We start from the raw sequence: 17,958 nt of genomic DNA, 5'->3' as shown, positions 1-17,958 counted from the left end.
CCAACAAAATGTATATAATCTTAAAAATATAAACTAACTTTCAGCATGTTTCTCCTATGCACTCTTTCTAACCTGTTCAACAGGTGAACTAATAACATTCTAATGGAGACTGCAGAAACCTCAAGGGTCTGTGAAGAAGTGTTACAGACATGCTGTCCTTTTAACTTAGTCCTTATTCCACAACAGTACACTGGCAAATCATCACTGCTATGTGAACAGGCATTCCTGTCTCCAGGCCTCTACTTATTAAACGCATGATCTGAATCTTCTCTCATTCTTTCCTCTTAGCTCAGGGCTCCCTCACTACTTTCAAGGCCCATCCCCCACAATACCTCTTCTGTGAAGCTTTTCCTCCCACAAAAGATTTCATACCTGTTGCCCCCATCCAAGTAGCTTTATTTTCAGAAACCAAAGACCTTCCCAAGTAAAAGTGAAAATCAAGAATATATATATATATATATATATATATATATATATATATATATATTAAATACAACAAACTTTAAAAAAGAACCTTAAAAAAGAAACCATTTTTAAAATTTATTTTCCCTTTTGTTGCCCTTGTTGTTTTTTTCATTGTTGTTGTAGTTATTATTGTTGTAGTTATTGATGCTGTCGTTGTTAGACAGGACAGAGAAATGGAGAGAGGTGGGGAAAACAGAGGGGGAGAGAAAGATAGACACCTGCAGACCTGCTTCACTGCCTGTGAAGTAACGCCCCTGCAGGAAGGGAACCAGGGGCTTGAACCAGGATCTTTACTCTGGTCCTTGTGCATGTGTGCTTAACCCACTGTACTACCACCCAACTCCCAGAAACGAATTTTAGCTGCCCACTAGGTCTGACACACTGTCTCCTTCACAATCCTACTGTTTAGATAGGTTCTTTATTGCTTACTGTGGCCTCCAAAGTCGTGGTAGCAAGATGGACAGAAAAGGCAAGTAGTTCAGGGAGCAGGACCGAGATACCAGATAGATACTTAAGACAAATGGACGTAGGTTAAGGAATCAGGATGAGTTATGAGACATATACTCAAGAGTAGTATGCAGCAATAAAAAGGGATAATATTGTCCTTTGGGATAAAGTGGATGGGATTGGAGAAGATTATGCTCAGTAAAGCAAGTAAGGAGGTAAAGGGCAACTACATAATGGTTTCACTCGCATACAGAATATAGACAATTGAGTATACAAATATGAAAAAAAAAGTCAACCTACTTTCAAGACTGTGGGAGAACTATTGTGGGTATGTATAGGGGTGAAGATGGTAGTGGTGGGAAAAAGTAATAAAATAAAATAAAATAGGAATCAGAATGATAATGCTAAGAAACTTGAATTATATCCAGAATTTGATGGAATACTAAATTACTTTCATTAGTATTAATTGTATTGTTTTAAATCAGCATTGTGACGTTAACTAAATGTAATGTGCCAGATGTAATCAGAAATAAGTGTGTGTTATTTACTTAAGTCCCTTAATAGCACCATAAATAGAATCTCTTCAGATGATAGCCTGCATTTTTCTGTACACATCATTTTAAAACAGTATTTTGAGCCTCATCATCATTCTTCTTCTTCTAGCATTTGCCCTTCTTCCGTAGCCAGTCAACAGCGTCAGGTTGAGCTTGATGTAAAGTTTCGAGACCTCCTTTGAATCTGGAGAGGTGGCAGTCGTTGACTATGTGGGTCATAGTCTGTCTGTCATCATTCTAACACTTCTCCTTATTTTCATATTCCACTTTACTACTGCATATTTTAAACATAATACTGCACATAGTTAATAGCATTTCTCACATTGCTTCTATTGCAAAAGCTTCTTATTAAAATGGGTTTTTCTAGTCTTTGTATGTGAAACCCTCTATTCTTGATTTATTTTTAGAATTACTGTGATGAATAAATTTTGTCAAATGCTTCTGATGTCACAGAATAGTTACATGTACTGTTTTCCTCATAGATGGTAACCATTATGCTAATAATATTTCCTAAATTAGGCCATAAACTTTTTTGGTTATAAACTTTTTTTTTTAAAAGCTCAGATAGCAAATATTTTAGACTTTGCAGAATCATATATGGCCTTGTCACATATTCTTCTAAATGCAAAAGCTATTATTAGTTTGTGGGTTACCAAAAGAACAGATCAGTAGCAGCAGAATTGGACCTGCAAACCATTAGTTCCTCTAACAATTCCCCATTTCCTCTTCCTCTGCCTTCTCCCAATACCAATATTTATTAAAGGACTGTGATACCCCAGAAAAATCAAAGTACAAGCTAGTTGAACCAAGTAGGAAGATCAAAGTACTACTAAGAACCTTGAAGGCATTGCTTCAATAAGCCCTACATGCCCCAAGCAGAGAGACATGGGCCTCAAATGCTATTACAGATGTGGCTTTGGGGAGCATGGAGTAACTACATTAAGACTCAGAGGAAACCCACACAACTAAAAGAAAAGACTATTGTTATAAAAATGACTGACATGTTAAAACAGCTTAAACTAGAAGGGACAAAGAGATCTGTAAGTCCCCATTTTTCTTTTCTTTTCTTTTTTTTAAATGGAAATATTGACAAGACCATAGTATAAGAGGGGTACAATTCCACACAATTCCCACCATCAGAACTCTGTATCCCATCCCCTCCCTTGAAAGCTTTCCTTTATCCCTCTGGGAGTATGGACCCAGGGTCATTATGGAGTGCAGAAGGTGGAAGGTCTGACTTCTGTAATTGCCTCTCTACTGAACATGGGCATTGGCAGGCTGATCCATACTCCCAGCCTGTCTCTCTCTTTTCTTAGTGGGGAAAGGTTATGGGGAGGCAGGGTTCCAGGACACATTGGTGGGGTCGGGTTGTCTTTTTTTTTCTATAGCAAGGTGAGGAAATTGCAAACTACGGGCTACTATAAAAAAAGAGGAGACATTGGAAAGAGTAGAAGCAAAAGTCTTGGAAACTAGGGGGTTATTCTCAAGAAAGAAAATACATCCCCATATCTCAGAATAAGAAACACCACCATATGCTGAACTGGATTTCATTAGATTGGTGGCAGCTATGTACATTTTATCATTATTATGCTTAAATACTAACATCCAGAGTGGTTAACTTGTTCCTATCTTATCAGTGCATATTGAATATGTGTGTGTGTGTGGGGGGTGGCTGACTTGTCTTGTTAGCTCACAAGTCCCTGTCAGTAAGAAGAGATGCATCATCATAGATGGAACTAGAAAGAATTATATTAAGTGAAATAAGCCAGAAGGAGAAGGGCAAATACTGGATGACCTCACTCATAGGTTAAGATTTAAGAAACAAAATAAGGGAAAATACAAAGTGAAACATATATTTAGTAAATCCAAAAATTCAAAAAAGGAAAAGTGTGTGAAAATGGGGTGGGGGCCCAATGCTGTATAACAGAGAGTGACAGAAATTTAATAATGGGTGAGGTGTGCTGGCATCAACTTTGGAATGAAACTGTATCCCCTTGTAATAACTTTTTTTTTTTTTTTCCCCAGAGCACTGCTCAGATTTGGCTAATGGTGGTACTGGAGATTGAGCTTGATACCTCAAAGCCTCAGGCATGAAAGCCTTCAGCTAACCACTATGCTATCTCCCCAAACCAACAATGTTGTAAAACAATATTTTTCTCATAAAATAAAAAAATTAAAAAAAAAAGAAATTAAATGAAACTACTGAAACGGAAGAAAAGAGATGCAATGAAACTACCTGGAAGCCACATCTGCCTCCAGAATAAGTGATCTCACCTACCCTGAGATCATGAACTTTGAGTCTGATACAATGATGCAATGACATTTTGAGAGTCCTGAGAGGGAAGAAGTATGAGAAGAATGCCAATAGTTGTGGCCCAAAAGGAGACTGTGGTAGATAAAGCATGGCCGCAAATAAGTTCCTACTGTCTAGTGATGTAGTCTATGTTTTCATTTCTTAAATCTGTCCTGGCCTGTTGACTTGCTTTGACCAGTAGGATGCAGCAGAAGTGATGTTTCACAACTTCTTCCAGTTTCCCCCTCACACTGCTTGGAATGCTTCCACTACTATGTAAAGAATGCATCCTACTGAAAGACGAGGATCATGTGCATGGGAACTGAGGTGTCCTGACCAACAGTCCAACCTACAGCTCTAACTTCTGTCAACTGACTGAAAATTCAGACGTAAGCTGAGCAATACAAAGGAGCAGAGATGGCTATCCCAGTTGAACCCGCATGACTTACAGAATCATGAGTCATTAACTCACTGTTGATATATTTAAAATCATTTTACTAAGGGTTGCTGTTATCATAATGACCCAGTTTACTATCTTCCCAAGACATATGTCAGTATATCTGTGTGTGTGTGTGTTTGTGTGTGTGTGTGTGTGTGTGCACTCTATAATCTATGATATTACAGGCAATTTGAAAAGTATCCTAGTAAACAATATGCTCATAAATGGGTTTAATTGTCTCTGTTGGAGTATATGAAAGATAAGACTTTGGGGAAAGACACTCTCAGAAACTAAGTAGCCCAGAAAGTATGTACATATGCTTAGCTATAATATGGAGACAAATTCTTTAATATGAAGATATTACCTGATCAATAATGGAATTGAGTTTGGTAAGTAGCAGAAATCCTCGGCCATGAACAAGGTATTGCCCAAGTGCTGCCATGTGTGTCTCCTCCTCTTCTTCCTCCCTGGCCTCCACCCGCTGAACCACTGCATTGCAAAGCCGGTTGACATCGGTCAGAAATTCACGAGCCAATGAGTTACTGTCCGTGCTCATGACCGAGCTATAAAAGAAAAAAAGATGATTAGAAACACATACCAAAAGGTCTTGCATACTACAGTAAATCCTAACCATGGGATTTTCAAAGTAAACCAAGTTCCCTAATAACTTGGTTATAATAATAACTATCTGTTGCCTTCTTAAACTCTAAGACAGCAAGGACCCTTCCTCGTTCTCTATAAACCCGTATTTCTCCCAGTCCTGGAACTTCTGGGGCTCTGCTCATTTTCCTTCATGCTTCTCTTGATCCATATCATTTGATACTGCATCTCCTGATCTCAACCAAATCAATGCAACCAGTGCCACCTCTGCCAAGTGTTTCACTGGGACAGTGTCCAGGGATGCCAGATCTGGGATATCAACTCTCGAGCTTCAATACTCTGGTGAGACCTTTCCTAGTTCATTGGACTCCTTAATTCCATTTTGGGTGGTACACTTCCTAACAAAGTTACAGAACCTAGATACAGACCAGGGCCCATGAGATAGGGCACAAGTACACATGTATTCTTAAGTTGGGAGAAAATATATAGCTTAAAGTAAAAGTGTGCAATAGTCTAATGTGACTCAGTAAGTACAGCAAGCAAGCAGAAAGACCTAAAAAAATGACACCATAAAGTACTTAATCAAATAGTTTCTACTTAGACCTAGATACCTGCCTCACCTACTTTCTATTTCACTTCCCTCAATCACTCTAAGACTAATTATATCAAATAAAGTAAGGACTACAAAATCTGGATAAGGGCACACTTTAATGATGGCTCTTTTGGTCACTACCAAGCCACCCCATCATCTAGAGCCCCAGTCAGAGAATCTTTGGATTTCCACATAGATATGATGGGCCTAGACTTCTAACAGATCCCTCTTTCCACCATCACTGGTCATCTCCATCAGAAACAACATCATAAACCCTCTTGTGGGCCTCTACAAGACCTTGTCAATGTAGAACAATGGTAAGGACTGTCCCATTCTCCAAAGGGAGGCTGAGTCAACACAGGGGAAGACTAGTCCTAAAATGAGTGTAGCCTAGAATGTTCCTAGTTGCCAGCAAGTAATGTGAGCTCAGGGATGCAGAGGTTACACAGGACCCTGTACTGAATATGAATAGGCATGGGCCCTAGGTCTGATCGACGGGGTTTACAGTTAATGGTATTTATACACTTTTCCCATATTTGGGAGCTACTCTCAGCCTGATCCAGCTTTCTAGTCCTATTCCCAACTCTGCCACCATCTTCCCAGACAATACTTTCAGCCCACCTGCATGTTAGCTGTCAGGCTCAGGCAAAAATTAGTAAAGTCATGGGCCTCTTGGAATATACCTAAAACAGACTTCCTAGTTCCTTCCAATATGAAGGCTCCAATCTCATCTGCTATATTCTTACCTTTAGAACCTTTAGGTTCCTGATTATTAAACTATTTATTCTGCTTTATATCTTAGGGCTTTTCAGCCAAGTCACAGATGCTACCACAATGCCAACCTGACTTCCTTGAGCAGACAACTTCACTAATGTGTCCTGGAACCCCACCTTCCCAGAGCCCTACCCAACTAGGGAAAGACAGAAACAGGCTGGGGGTATGAATTGACCTGTCAATGCCCATGTCTAGAGGTGAAGGAATTATAGAAGCCAGACCTTTCACCTTCTGCTCCCCATAATCTTTGTTCCATACTCCAAAAGGGATAAAGAATAGGGAAACTTCTGATGTAGGGGATGGGATATGGAACTCTGGTAGTGGAAACGGAATGGAATTGTACCATTCTTATCCCACAATCTTGTCAATCATTATTAAATCACTAATAAAAAAAAATAGGGGTCGGGCAGTAGCACAGTGGGTTAAGCGCACATGGTACAAAGTGCAAGGACCAGTGTAAGGATCCCGATTCGAGCCCCTGGCTCCCCACATGCAAGGGGATTGCTTCACAAGCAGTGAAGCAGTTCTGCAGGGGTCTATCTTTCTCTCCCCACCTCTGTTTTCCCCTCCTCTCTCGATTTCTCTCTGTCCTACCCAATAACAACAACAACAGCAATAACAACAATGATAAACAACAAGGGCAAAAAAAAATGGGAAAAATGGCCTTCAGGAGCAGTGGATTCATAGTGCAGGCACCAAGCCCTAGTGATAACCCTAGAGGCAAATAAATAAATAAATAAATAAAAGAATTAAAGAAAAAAACACATACCAAACTCAATTCCAGAGAAAATTAAACCCAATAATTATAGTGCAGTCCACACATGTTAACTAAAGTGAAACACTGACAATGTAAAAAGTTATAAACAAGCTCATTCATGAGCAGACAAGAGCACAGTGCAGTTTACTGACAGTGTTTATAAGATGCCACCGATTAGTTCAAAATACAATGCAATTTCAGAAATACTCAAAATGTGAAACAGGGAGGTGGTATTACCAAGAAGGTAACATATATCATTCCTAACTTCACTGCTCCTCACTTGAAGACACCTAGAAACTAGTCAAGAATAATAAGACACCACTGAGATTATGAGGTGAACGGCTGAAGCATCCTCCTGGACCTCAAAAGCCAGTTTGAGAAGGGTAAGAAGAGCAGTTCTGTACCCCATAATGATACTGGGCCCATGCTCCCAGAGGGATAAAGAACAGGAAAGCTTTGAAGGGAGGGGATGGGATGCGGAGTTCTGGTGGTGGGAATTGTGTGAAATTATCCTATGGTCTTGTCAATATTTCCATGTTATAAGTAATTTTTTTTTTAAAAAAAGCAGTTACATATTGACACCACTGCCTCTTTCCCCAGCCAATGCATTGCCACACAAGAGAGGTCTCCTCTCAGCTTCAGGTCCTAAAGCAAGGAAAGAACTCAGGGGAGCCAACCAGGCCCAGGTACTATGGGTAGCTTTGTGGGAGTCCTTGCTCTGATTTCATAACATTGGGATCTCACATTTATGGGGGGGGACAACCTCTGGAATTCTGACTGGAACAAAAGGAGGAGAGGAAGTGTGTATGGAAGCAAAGGTTGATTTCATAGTATGTGCTGAGTTTCCTCCCAACCACCACCCCAAAATTCTTTTCTTAGTTAGGTTTTTTTTTTTTTTAAGATGGTATCTAGAACCAGGTGGGAGAGTTATTCAGTCTTCCTGGATATTGGATGTTTTCCATAGAGAGAGGAGGCCTATGTGTTATTTTTATACTTCCTTTTAGGTTTTCCCCTTTATCAGTCTGTCTGATGTTTATTTCTCCAGCCTCTGGAAAACTCAGGGAGAAACTGATTTCCTTTGTGCACCAATATACTTGCAACAATCACAGAGGAAGGACCTTGACAGACAGTTTACCTGCAAATAACTCCAACCAGGGGCTTGGCTCATCTGCAGAACCAAGAACTTGGGGGGGGGGGGGGGGTGCAGATCTGCCTGATTTGGATGCTCAAGGAGTTCTACCAGCTCCTGGGCTCTTGGTTCCTAACTAAACAAGAGGCTGAGTCATAGTCCCACGAGAGCCCCTCGCTATATGACTTCTCATCTCACAAAGACAAGTGAGGAGACCTGGAAGCAGGGTGACCCAGTGGTGACAGAGGCAAGAGTCAGCATAACCAAGCTACGTGTGGGCTGAACGTTATTTCACTGCCAAGCATGAGGAAATTAATTCATTGCCCTCGCCCCTCTAAACCAGCCAGACTCTGAAAAATTGATGAGTGCCTGGGGTAACCCCTCCCTCTCCTGGCAAGGGAGCTGAGACAGCCCCACTGCCAGTGGAAAGCTACCTTTCAGTTCCATTTGACCTGAAGGGTTAGTGATAACCCCTGAAAGTTGCATTACCTAGTAGTCCTTGAGTTCAGAGAAGAACAGGCAGAACTGAAAGTTTTTAGAGCAAAGACAGTAACTATTTAGTTAGGGAATTTAAGGTATGACTGGCTTGAGTTAAGACAGTGTTTTACTCGTTTTAAAGATGCTCTTCTGCATGACTCACCTGGCTGAGCACACACACTGCAGTGCGCAAGGACCTGAGTTCAAGTGGAGACACAGTGTTTCAGGCATCTCTCTCATCTCTCTTCCTTTCTATTTCCCCTTCCCTCTCAGTTTCTCTCTGCCTCTATGCAAAATAACCTAAAATGTGAGGGAGAAGAATGAAAAGTTTCTGACTTATTGAAGTTAATTTCCTATCAGTTTAAAATAGAATGGTACAAGTTTAAGATACTTTCTGTAAGCCTTTTTAGAACTACAACTACAAGGGATAATTAAATAAGTATGCAAAAGAACATTATAAAGACTTCAAAGAATACTGATACCCAAAACACGAAAACAGACACAAATAAAAGAAAATAAGAAACAGAACTGATTTATAAAACCAGAAAATAAAGAACGATGTGCCAACAGTATCTTTATCTATAATAATTACTTTAAAATGTGGATTAAACTCTCCAATTAAAAGATGGAGTGGTGGTGGGAGGGTGGAAACAGGTCCACCACTCTATGCTTGCTACAAGAGACCACTTTAACCTCACACAGATACACAGATTGAGGATAAAGAGATGGAAAAAGGCACTTCAAGCAGATGGTAATCAAATGAAAGTAGGGACAGCTGTATTTACAGCAGACAAACTAGACTTTGAACTAAAAAAGACTTGCTACAAAGGAGACAAAGGGCATCATTATGTAATGACATGGGAGGGTGGTCAATACCTCAAGAAAATAACAATTGTAAATATTTGTGCACTCAACAGTAGTATAGTTAAATATATAAAGCAAAAACTAACAGACCTAAAAGGAGAGATAAGTAGTAATACAATAATTGTTGGGGGAATTCAATACCTACCCTTAACAATGAGAAAGAGAATCAATAAGGGAACAGTGAACTTTACTAACACTATTTAACTTGCCAGGCATATGCAGATTTTAATCCAACAATAGCAAAATGAACACTCTTTTCCAGGCATATGTGAAGCATGATCTAGGATAAATATTTTTAGATCACAAAGCAGGTTTTATCAACTTCAAGACTCTTCTTGGATCACAAAGGCATGAAACCAGAGATCAATAATAGGAGGAATACTGGAAAATTTATAAGTATATGAAAACTAACCAATATTCTTCTGAATAGAAGAAAAAAATTGAAAGGGAAATTAATTTCTTGAGAAAAAATAATGTCAATATTATAATACATTATACAATACATTATATAATATTATATAATACATTATAATACACCAGAACCTATAAGATATAAAAAATTGGTTTTAAGATAGAAATCTGAGAAATGCAAATTAAGACAACACTAAGATACCACCTCACTCCTGTAAGAATGGCATACATCAAGAAGGACAGCAGCAACAAATGCTGGAGAGGATGTGGGGACAGAGGAACCCTTTTACATTGCTGGTGGGAATGTAAATTGGTACAGCCTCTGTGGAGAGCAGTCTGGAAAACTCTCACAAGGCTAGACATGGACCTTCCATATGATCCAGTAATTCCTCTCCTGGGGTTATACCCCAAGGACTCCATAACACCCAACCAAAAAGAGGTGTGTACTCCTATGTTCATAGCAGCACAATTCATAATAGCTAAAACCTGGAAGCAACCCAGGTGCCCAACAACAGATGAGTGGCTGAAAAAAAAAAAAAAAAGAAATCTGTATTAACCCCACCATGGGAAGATAGAAACAGGCTGGGGGTAGTCCAAGAGGTGGCATAGTATATAAAACATTGGACTCTCAAGTGCAAGGTCCCAAGTTCAGTACTTGGCAGCACATGTACCAGAGTGATGTCTGGCTCTTTCTCTCCTGCTATCTTTCTCATTAATAAATAAATAAAATCTTTTTTTACTTATTTATTTTCCCTTTTTGTTGCCCTTGTTGTTTTATTGTTGTTGTTATTGCTGTAATTGTTGTTGGATAGGACAGAGAGAAATGGAGAGAGAAGGGGAAGAAAGAGGAGAAGAGAAAGACAGACACCTGTAGACCTGCTTCCCTGCCTGTGAAGCGACTCCCCTGGAGGTGGGAAGCTGGGGGCTCGAACCCGGATCCATACACTGGTCCTTGCACTTCGCGCCACGTGTACTTAACCCACTGCGCTACTGCCTGACTCCCAATAAAATCTTAAAAAAAAAAAAAAAAAAAAAAGGAAGGAAGGAAGGAAGGAAGGAAGGAAGGAAGGAAGGAAGGAAGGAAGGAAGAGGCAGGCTAGGAGTATGAATCAACTTGCCAATGCCCATGTCCTGTGGAGAAGCAATTACAGGGGCCAGGTGGTGGTGCACCTGGCTAAGTGCACATGTCATAGCGTGCAAGGGCCCAGATTCAAGCCCCTGGTCCCCACCTGCAGGGGGAAAGCTTCACAAGTGGTGAAGCAGAACTACAGGTGTCTCTCAAAATAAATAATAAAAAATATCAAAGGGGGGGAGAGAAGCAATTACAGAAGCCAGACCTTTCACCTTCTGCACGCCATAAAGAATTTTGGTCCATACTTCCAGGGGAGTATGTGATAGGGAAAGTAAACAAGAGGGTTCTGTACCCCCCAATTCCGCCAGGACCAGAAGTGTTGGTCACCATGAATCTTGTTTTTATAGCATCAAGGAAAAGGAAGTGAATCTGGAGAACACCAAAGGAAGCCAGGCATGGATTTGCTTACCCAAGAGAGAAAAGGGAAAAAAGGAAAGACACTTGGAATTAGTAGTGTAATGCTGAATCAGAATGGCAGTTCAGGCAGAACCACTGAAATAATGGGGGAAATGCACACATATTTACACACACACACAGACAGACAGGGGAGCCAGGTAGTGGCACACCTGGTTAAGGGCACATCTCACAATGTGCAAGGACCTACGCTAAAGCCCCTGGCCATCCCCTGCAGGGGAAGAAAAAGAAAAATACCTGCAGTACCTTATTGCATGTGGGGGCTAGGGGCTTGAACCAGTAACTTTGTGCATGTGTACTCTATTCAGTGCACCATCACCCAGCTCCCATGTACATTTTCCCCCCCAAATAGAACAAAAAGCAGCTTGAGGTCTGATTCTTCAGACTGCAAGTAACATGATAAAAACCACAATTTTGGGAATCTTTGTACCATCCCAAGATCCATGCGCGACATACTTAAGAAGGGTGTGAAACATTCATCGCAAGTGTGACAAAATCCAATCAGCAGGAGTAACCCCACATAAAGCTTAAAGCTTAGATTCCGTGAGTCTTTTCTCTTAAGAAAACCTATATGTGCTGTAAATCAATCAATGTCATTCAACACATCAGTAAAAGCAAAGCCAAAAACCACATGATTATCTCAGTAGATGCAGAGAAAGCCTTTGACAAAATCCAACACCCATTCATGCTCAAAACTCTACAGAAAATGGGAATAGATGGGAAATTCCTCAAGATAGTGGAGTCTATATATAGCAAACCTACAGCCAACATCATACTCAATGGAGAGAAGCTGAAAGCATTCCCCCTCAGATCGGGGACTAGACAGGGCTGTCCACTGTCACCATTACTCTTCAACATAGTAGTGGAAGTTCTTGCCATAGCAATCAGGCAAGAGAAAGAAATCAAAGGGATACAGATTGGAAGGGAAGAAGTCAAGCTCTCACTATTTGCAGATGATATGATAGTATACATAGAAAGACCTAAAGAATCCAGTAGAAAATTACTGGAAGTTGTTAGGCAATATAGCAAGGTATCAGGCTACAAAATCAATGTACAAAAATCAGTGGCATTTCTTTATGCAAACACTAAATCTGAAGAAGAAGAAGACATACAGAAATCACTCCCATTTACTGTTTCAGCAAAATCAATCAAATACCTAGGAATAAAGTTGACCAAAGAAGTGAAAGACTTGTATACTGAAAACTATGAGTCGCTACTCAAGGAGATAGAAACTGATACCAAGAAATGGAAAGATATCCCATGCTCATGGATTGGAAGAATAAATATCATCAAAATGAATATTCTCCCCAGAACCATATACAAATTTAATGCAATACCCATCAAAGTTCCACCAAGCTTCTTTAAGAGAATAGAGCAAACACTACAATCATTTATCTGGAACCTGAAAACACCTAGAATTGCCAAAACCATCTTAAGGAAAAGAAACAGAAATGGAGGCATCACACTCCCAGACCTTAAACTATATTATAAAGCCATCATCATCAAAACAGCATGGTACTGGAACAAAAATAGGCATACAGACCAGTGGAACAGAATTGAAAGCCAAGAAGTAAATCCCAACACCTATGGGCATCTAATCTTTGATAAGGGGGCCCAAAGGATTAAATGGAAAAAGGAGGCTCTCTTCAATAAATGGTGCTGGGAAAACTGGGTTGAAACATGCAGAAGAATGAAATTGAACCACTTTATCTCACCAGAAACAAAAATCAACTCCAAATGGATCAAAGACCTAGATGTCAGACCAGAAACAATCAAATACTTAGAGGAAAACATTGGTAAAACACTTTCCCACCTACACCTCAAGGACATCTTTGATGAATCAAACCCAATTGCAAGGAAGACCAAAGCAGAAACAAACCAATGGGACTACATCAAATTGAAAAGCTTCTGCACATCCAAAGAAACTATTAAACAAACAGAGAGACCCCTCACAGAATGGGAGAAGATCTTCACATGCCAGACATCAGACAAGAAACTAATCACCAAAATATGTAAAGAGCTCAGCAAACTTAGCCGCAAAAAAGCAAATGACCCCATCCAAAAATGGGCAGAGGAAATGAACAAAACATTCACCACAGAGGAGATGCAAAAGGCTAACAAACATATGAAAAACTGCTCTAGGTCACTGATTATCAGAGAAATGCAAATCAAGACAACACTAAGATACCACCTCACTCCTGTAAGAATGGCATACATCAAAAGGGACAGCAGCAACAAATGCTGGAGAGGATGTGGGGACAGAGGAACCCTTTTACATTGCTGGTGGGAATGTAAATTGGTACAGCCTCTGTGGAGAGCAGTCTGGAAAACTCTCACAAGGCTAGACATGGACCTTCCATATGACCCAATAATTCCTCTCCTGGGGTTATACCCCAAGGACTCCATAACACCCAACCAAAAAGAGGTGTGTACTCCTCTGTTCATAGCAGCACAATTCATAATAGCTAAAACCTGGAAGCAACCCAGGTGCCCAACACCAGATGAGTGGCTGAGAAAGCTGTGGTATATATACACAATGGAATACTATGCAGCTATCAAGAACAATGAACCCACCTTCTCTGACCCATCTTGGACAGAGCTAGAAGGAATTATGTTAAGTGAACTAAGTCAGAAAGATAAAGATGAGTATGGGATGATCCCACTCATCAACAGAAGCTGACTAAGAAGATCTGAAAGGGAAACTAAAAGCAGGACCTGATCAAATTGTAAGTAGGGCACCAAAGTAAAAACCCAGTGGTGAGGGGTAGGCATGTAGCTTCCTGGGCCAGTGGGGGGTGGGAGTGGGCGGGAGGGATGGGTCACAGTCCTTTGGTGGTGGGAATGGTGTTTATGTACACTCCTAGCAAAATGTAGACATATAAATCAGTAGCTAATTAATATGAGAGGGGGAAATCAATTGTATGTCTCAAAGTTTCTCAAAAGACAAACTGAATCTTTTTAATATATAGGCTATGTATTTGATATGCGGACTCTCTCAAAAGCCTAGACCAAGTAGATTAGAAGCTTCCAACAGCACAGCTATATACAAGATACTGGGTACTGTCCAGCAAGCCATAACAAAGGGACTTTTCAAAGTTAACCCAATTAACAAATAATGTGATGATAATATTAACTATTGATTGTCTTTTTGAACCCTAAGACAGCAGGAACCTCACATCTTCACTATAGAGCCCCTACTTCCCCCAGTCCTGGAACCCTTGGATAGGGCCCACTTTCCCGTATGCATCTCCCAATCCAAACCAAATAACATTGCATCTGCCGATTACAACCTAACCAAAGCAACGATTGCTACCTCAACATGCTTTACCTCAGAATGTATCCAGAGACTTCACGTGTGGAATGACAACCCTTCAGCTTCATTACTCGGGTGAGACCTTTCCTTTAATAGTACACTCTAATTTCATCTCAGGTAGTTCACTTTCTAACAAAGTCCCATAACCTAGATATACACCAGTTTCTGTGAGAGAGAGCTTATGTGCACACGTATCCATAAACTATAAAATATATACCTGAAAGCAGGACTACACTAGAGTTTGCAGTGAGTACCTCCCTAACACTTCCTCTCCACTATTCCAAGCTTGGGATCCATGATTGCTCAACAAATTGTTTGGCTTCATATGTTAACTCTCTTTTCAATCACCAGGTTCCAGATGCCACCAGGATGCTGGCTAGGCTTCCCTGGATTGAAGACCCCACCAATGTGTCCTGGAGCTCAGCTTCCCCAGAGTCACACCCTACTAGGGAAAGAGAGAGGCAGACTGGGGGTATGGACCGACCAGTCAACGCCCATGTTCAGCGGGGAAGCAATTACAGAAGCCAGACCTTCTACCTTCTGCAACCCTCAACGACCCTGGGTCCATGCTCCCAGAGGGATAGAGAATGGGAAAGCTACCATGGGAGGGGGTGGGTTATGGGGATTGGGTGTTGGGAATTGTGTGGAGTTGTACCCCTCCTACCTTATGCTTTTGTTCACTAATCCTTTCTTAAATAAAAAATTAAAAAAAAAAAAAAGAAAAGAAAACCTATATGTGGGGTCGGGCGGTAGCACAGTGGGTTAAGTGTACATGGCACAAAGTGCAAGGATTGGAGTAAGGAACCTGGTTCAAGCCCCTGGCTCCCCACCTGTACAGGGGTCGCTTCACAAGCGGTGAAGCAGGTCCACAGGTGTGTCTTTCTCTCCCCTCTGTCTTCCCCTCCTCTCGCCATTTCTCTCTGTCAACAACAGCACCAATGGCAATAATAACAACAAAAACAAGGGAAACAAAATGGGAAAAAGTGGCCTCCAGGAGCAGTGGATTCGTGCTGCAGGCACTGAGCCCCAGTGATAACACTGGAGGCAAAAAAAAAAGGAAGGAAGAAAAGAAAACTTACATGTGAGTCATCCTGACATCAGCTTCTATTGTTATTGTTATTATTTTGCCTCCAGGGTTATTGCTGGGGCTCAGTGCCTACACTATGAATCCTGCTCCTGAAGGCTATTTTTTCCTTTTTGTTGCCTTCGTTGTTTATCATTGTTATTAGTATTATTATTGTCGTTGTTAGTGCTGTCGTTGTTGTTGGATAGGACAGAGAGAAAACGAGAGAGGAGGGGAAGACAGAGAGGGGGAGACAAAGATAGACACATGCAGACCTGCTTCACTGCTCGTGAAGCAACCCCCCTGCAGGTGGGGAACTGGAAGCTCGAATTGGGATCCTTATGCCAGTCCTTGTGCTTTGCGCCAAGTGTGCTTAACCCGCTGTGCTACTACTGCCTGGACCACAATCAGCTTCTATTATTAAGGCTGCACTGTTAAATCCTTATGGGTATACTATTTAGTATTTCTATACATATACTTGCATTTTAATATGTTTATAGCTATAAAATATTCAGTATTAAATAGGATAATATATATCCTTTTGTAACTTTGGCTTTCCCTTTCAATATTATATTTATTTCCCTTGTGTCACTGTGCAATATACTACAACTATACATCTAACTCTACTAATGGAAAGTTTCATTTGTTTTTACTTTAGGATTAGCTTAATGCCACATAACTATCTTGTTTCTGCTTATATTTATTATGTTAAATACTTACCAATCTTTCAATACTTCTGTAGCATTTAGAATCTTATTTTGAACTCATCAACAACTTCCAGTTGAAAGAATTATTCTCAGAAGATAGTTACACCTAAAAAAAAGAGAGGAAGAACTTATTAGCTCATGAAGAAGCAGATGCAGGTATAGGAGGTGTAAGGGAAATCCTAAACCAGTTTCCGTTTGGAACTGTTTCTCCTTCAGAATGAAAGTTTTCCTCCTGCCAGTCCTCCTCTCCTTTCCCCTACATATTCCCTAAAAGAGAAGGGGGGGGAGGAGAAGGGGGAGAGAAAGGAGGGAGGAAGAGAAGGAGGAAGAGGAAGAAGAGGGTGAGAAAGAAAACTTCAGGGCTCTTGATCTTTTTGAAAAATAGCTTTGTGTACACCAAGAGGTAAGATTCAAAAATGAGCAGTAGGGATAGGCACTCATAGTTTGTTATGTTAAATTTGATCTGTCTCTCAGGAACTACACAAAAGATACCAAGCAGGCAGTTATGCCAAAAGAGTTTATTTAGGTCAGGAGGCTGCACCTGGTGAATCAATGTGGGAGTTATCATTATACAGAGGCATTTTAATGGGACTAGAACACTGCTGTCCAAACAAACTTGCAGCATTGTTACCAGGACTTAACAGTGGGGAGGGGCATAGAGAATAAATATGTACCGATAAGAGGAGATGCTCCAGAATCAAGTTCTGGGGGTAGCACTATGAGCAGGGAAAGGAGAAGCAACTCAGTACAAAAAAACCTTTGAACAATAAGTATTATGAGAGGAAAATGAAGAGAGGTTCCTCCCAGGAGCCAAGTGTAGAAAATTTTGAAACTGGGAAAAATGTGTCAAATATTGCTGACACAATAAGGTTGGATCAAATGAAGACTAAGAGCTGACCACAAGATTTAGCAACTTGAGAGTTCCTGACAACCTTGTCAGAGTGGCCTTAGGCGAGGGGGAATGATTGGTGAGAAAACAGAGGCAAGGCTTTAGGCACCTCCATAGAGAAGTTCTGTGATAAAGGAGGATGAGGAAATGAATGGTAGGTTGAAAGGGACATGGGACAGAGCATGTGAATAAATAAATAAATAAATAAGCAGGTAGAGATTTTATTTTTCATTTTTTATTATTTATTTTTATTTTTTATTTATAAAAGGAAACATTATTGACAAACCCATAGGATAAGAGGGGTACAACTCCACACAATTCCCACCACCAGAACTCTCTATCCCATCCCCTCCCCTGATAGCTTTCCTATTCTTTATCCCTCTGGGAGTATGGACCTAGGGTCATTATGGGGTGCAGAAGGTGGAAGGTCTGGCTTCTGTCATTGTTTCCCTGTTGAACATGGGCGTTGACAGGTAGAGATTTTATAGCAAGTTTGTATATTATCTGTCGCCAATAAAGAAAGGAAGACAGATGAAATGCTAGAATAAGAGGACCTACTTCCACAATAAGGAGAAAAAAAGCCAATACACAAGTGGAAGAACTTGAATATAAAAATGACAGTTTAGGGTGGAGATAGA

The 17,958-nt window shown here is 40.5% G+C and overlaps 1 protein-coding gene across 4 annotated transcripts in view; it reads right to left on the bottom strand.

Annotated features, from left to right (window-relative positions):
- The window catches only part of LYST (lysosomal trafficking regulator), a 188,280-nt gene that overhangs the window by 133,487 nt on the left and 36,835 nt on the right, over positions 1–17,958 (bottom strand). For 3 of the 4 annotated variants that reach the window (XM_016188071.2, XM_060191968.1, XM_060191966.1), the window contains exons 2-3: positions 16,445–16,537; positions 4,563–4,761 (exon numbers count right to left, since the gene is read on the bottom strand). In XM_016188071.2, the coding sequence (XP_016043557.2) occupies positions 4,563–4,754 (192 nt within the window). In that variant the 5' untranslated portion in view covers positions 4,755–4,761; positions 16,445–16,537. Of the gene's footprint in view, positions 1–4,562; positions 4,762–9,586; positions 9,686–16,444; positions 16,538–17,958 lie in introns of those variants that run through there. The other variant, XM_060191967.1, reaches the window with a different exon arrangement.

Source organism: Erinaceus europaeus, chromosome 6 (genome assembly GCF_950295315.1).
Source record: "Erinaceus europaeus chromosome 6, mEriEur2.1, whole genome shotgun sequence".
Taxonomy (NCBI): domain Eukaryota; kingdom Metazoa; phylum Chordata; class Mammalia; order Eulipotyphla; family Erinaceidae; genus Erinaceus; species Erinaceus europaeus.
The sequence above is the reverse complement of the archived record's forward strand: the minus strand, read 5'-3'. Positions and strand labels throughout refer to the sequence as shown.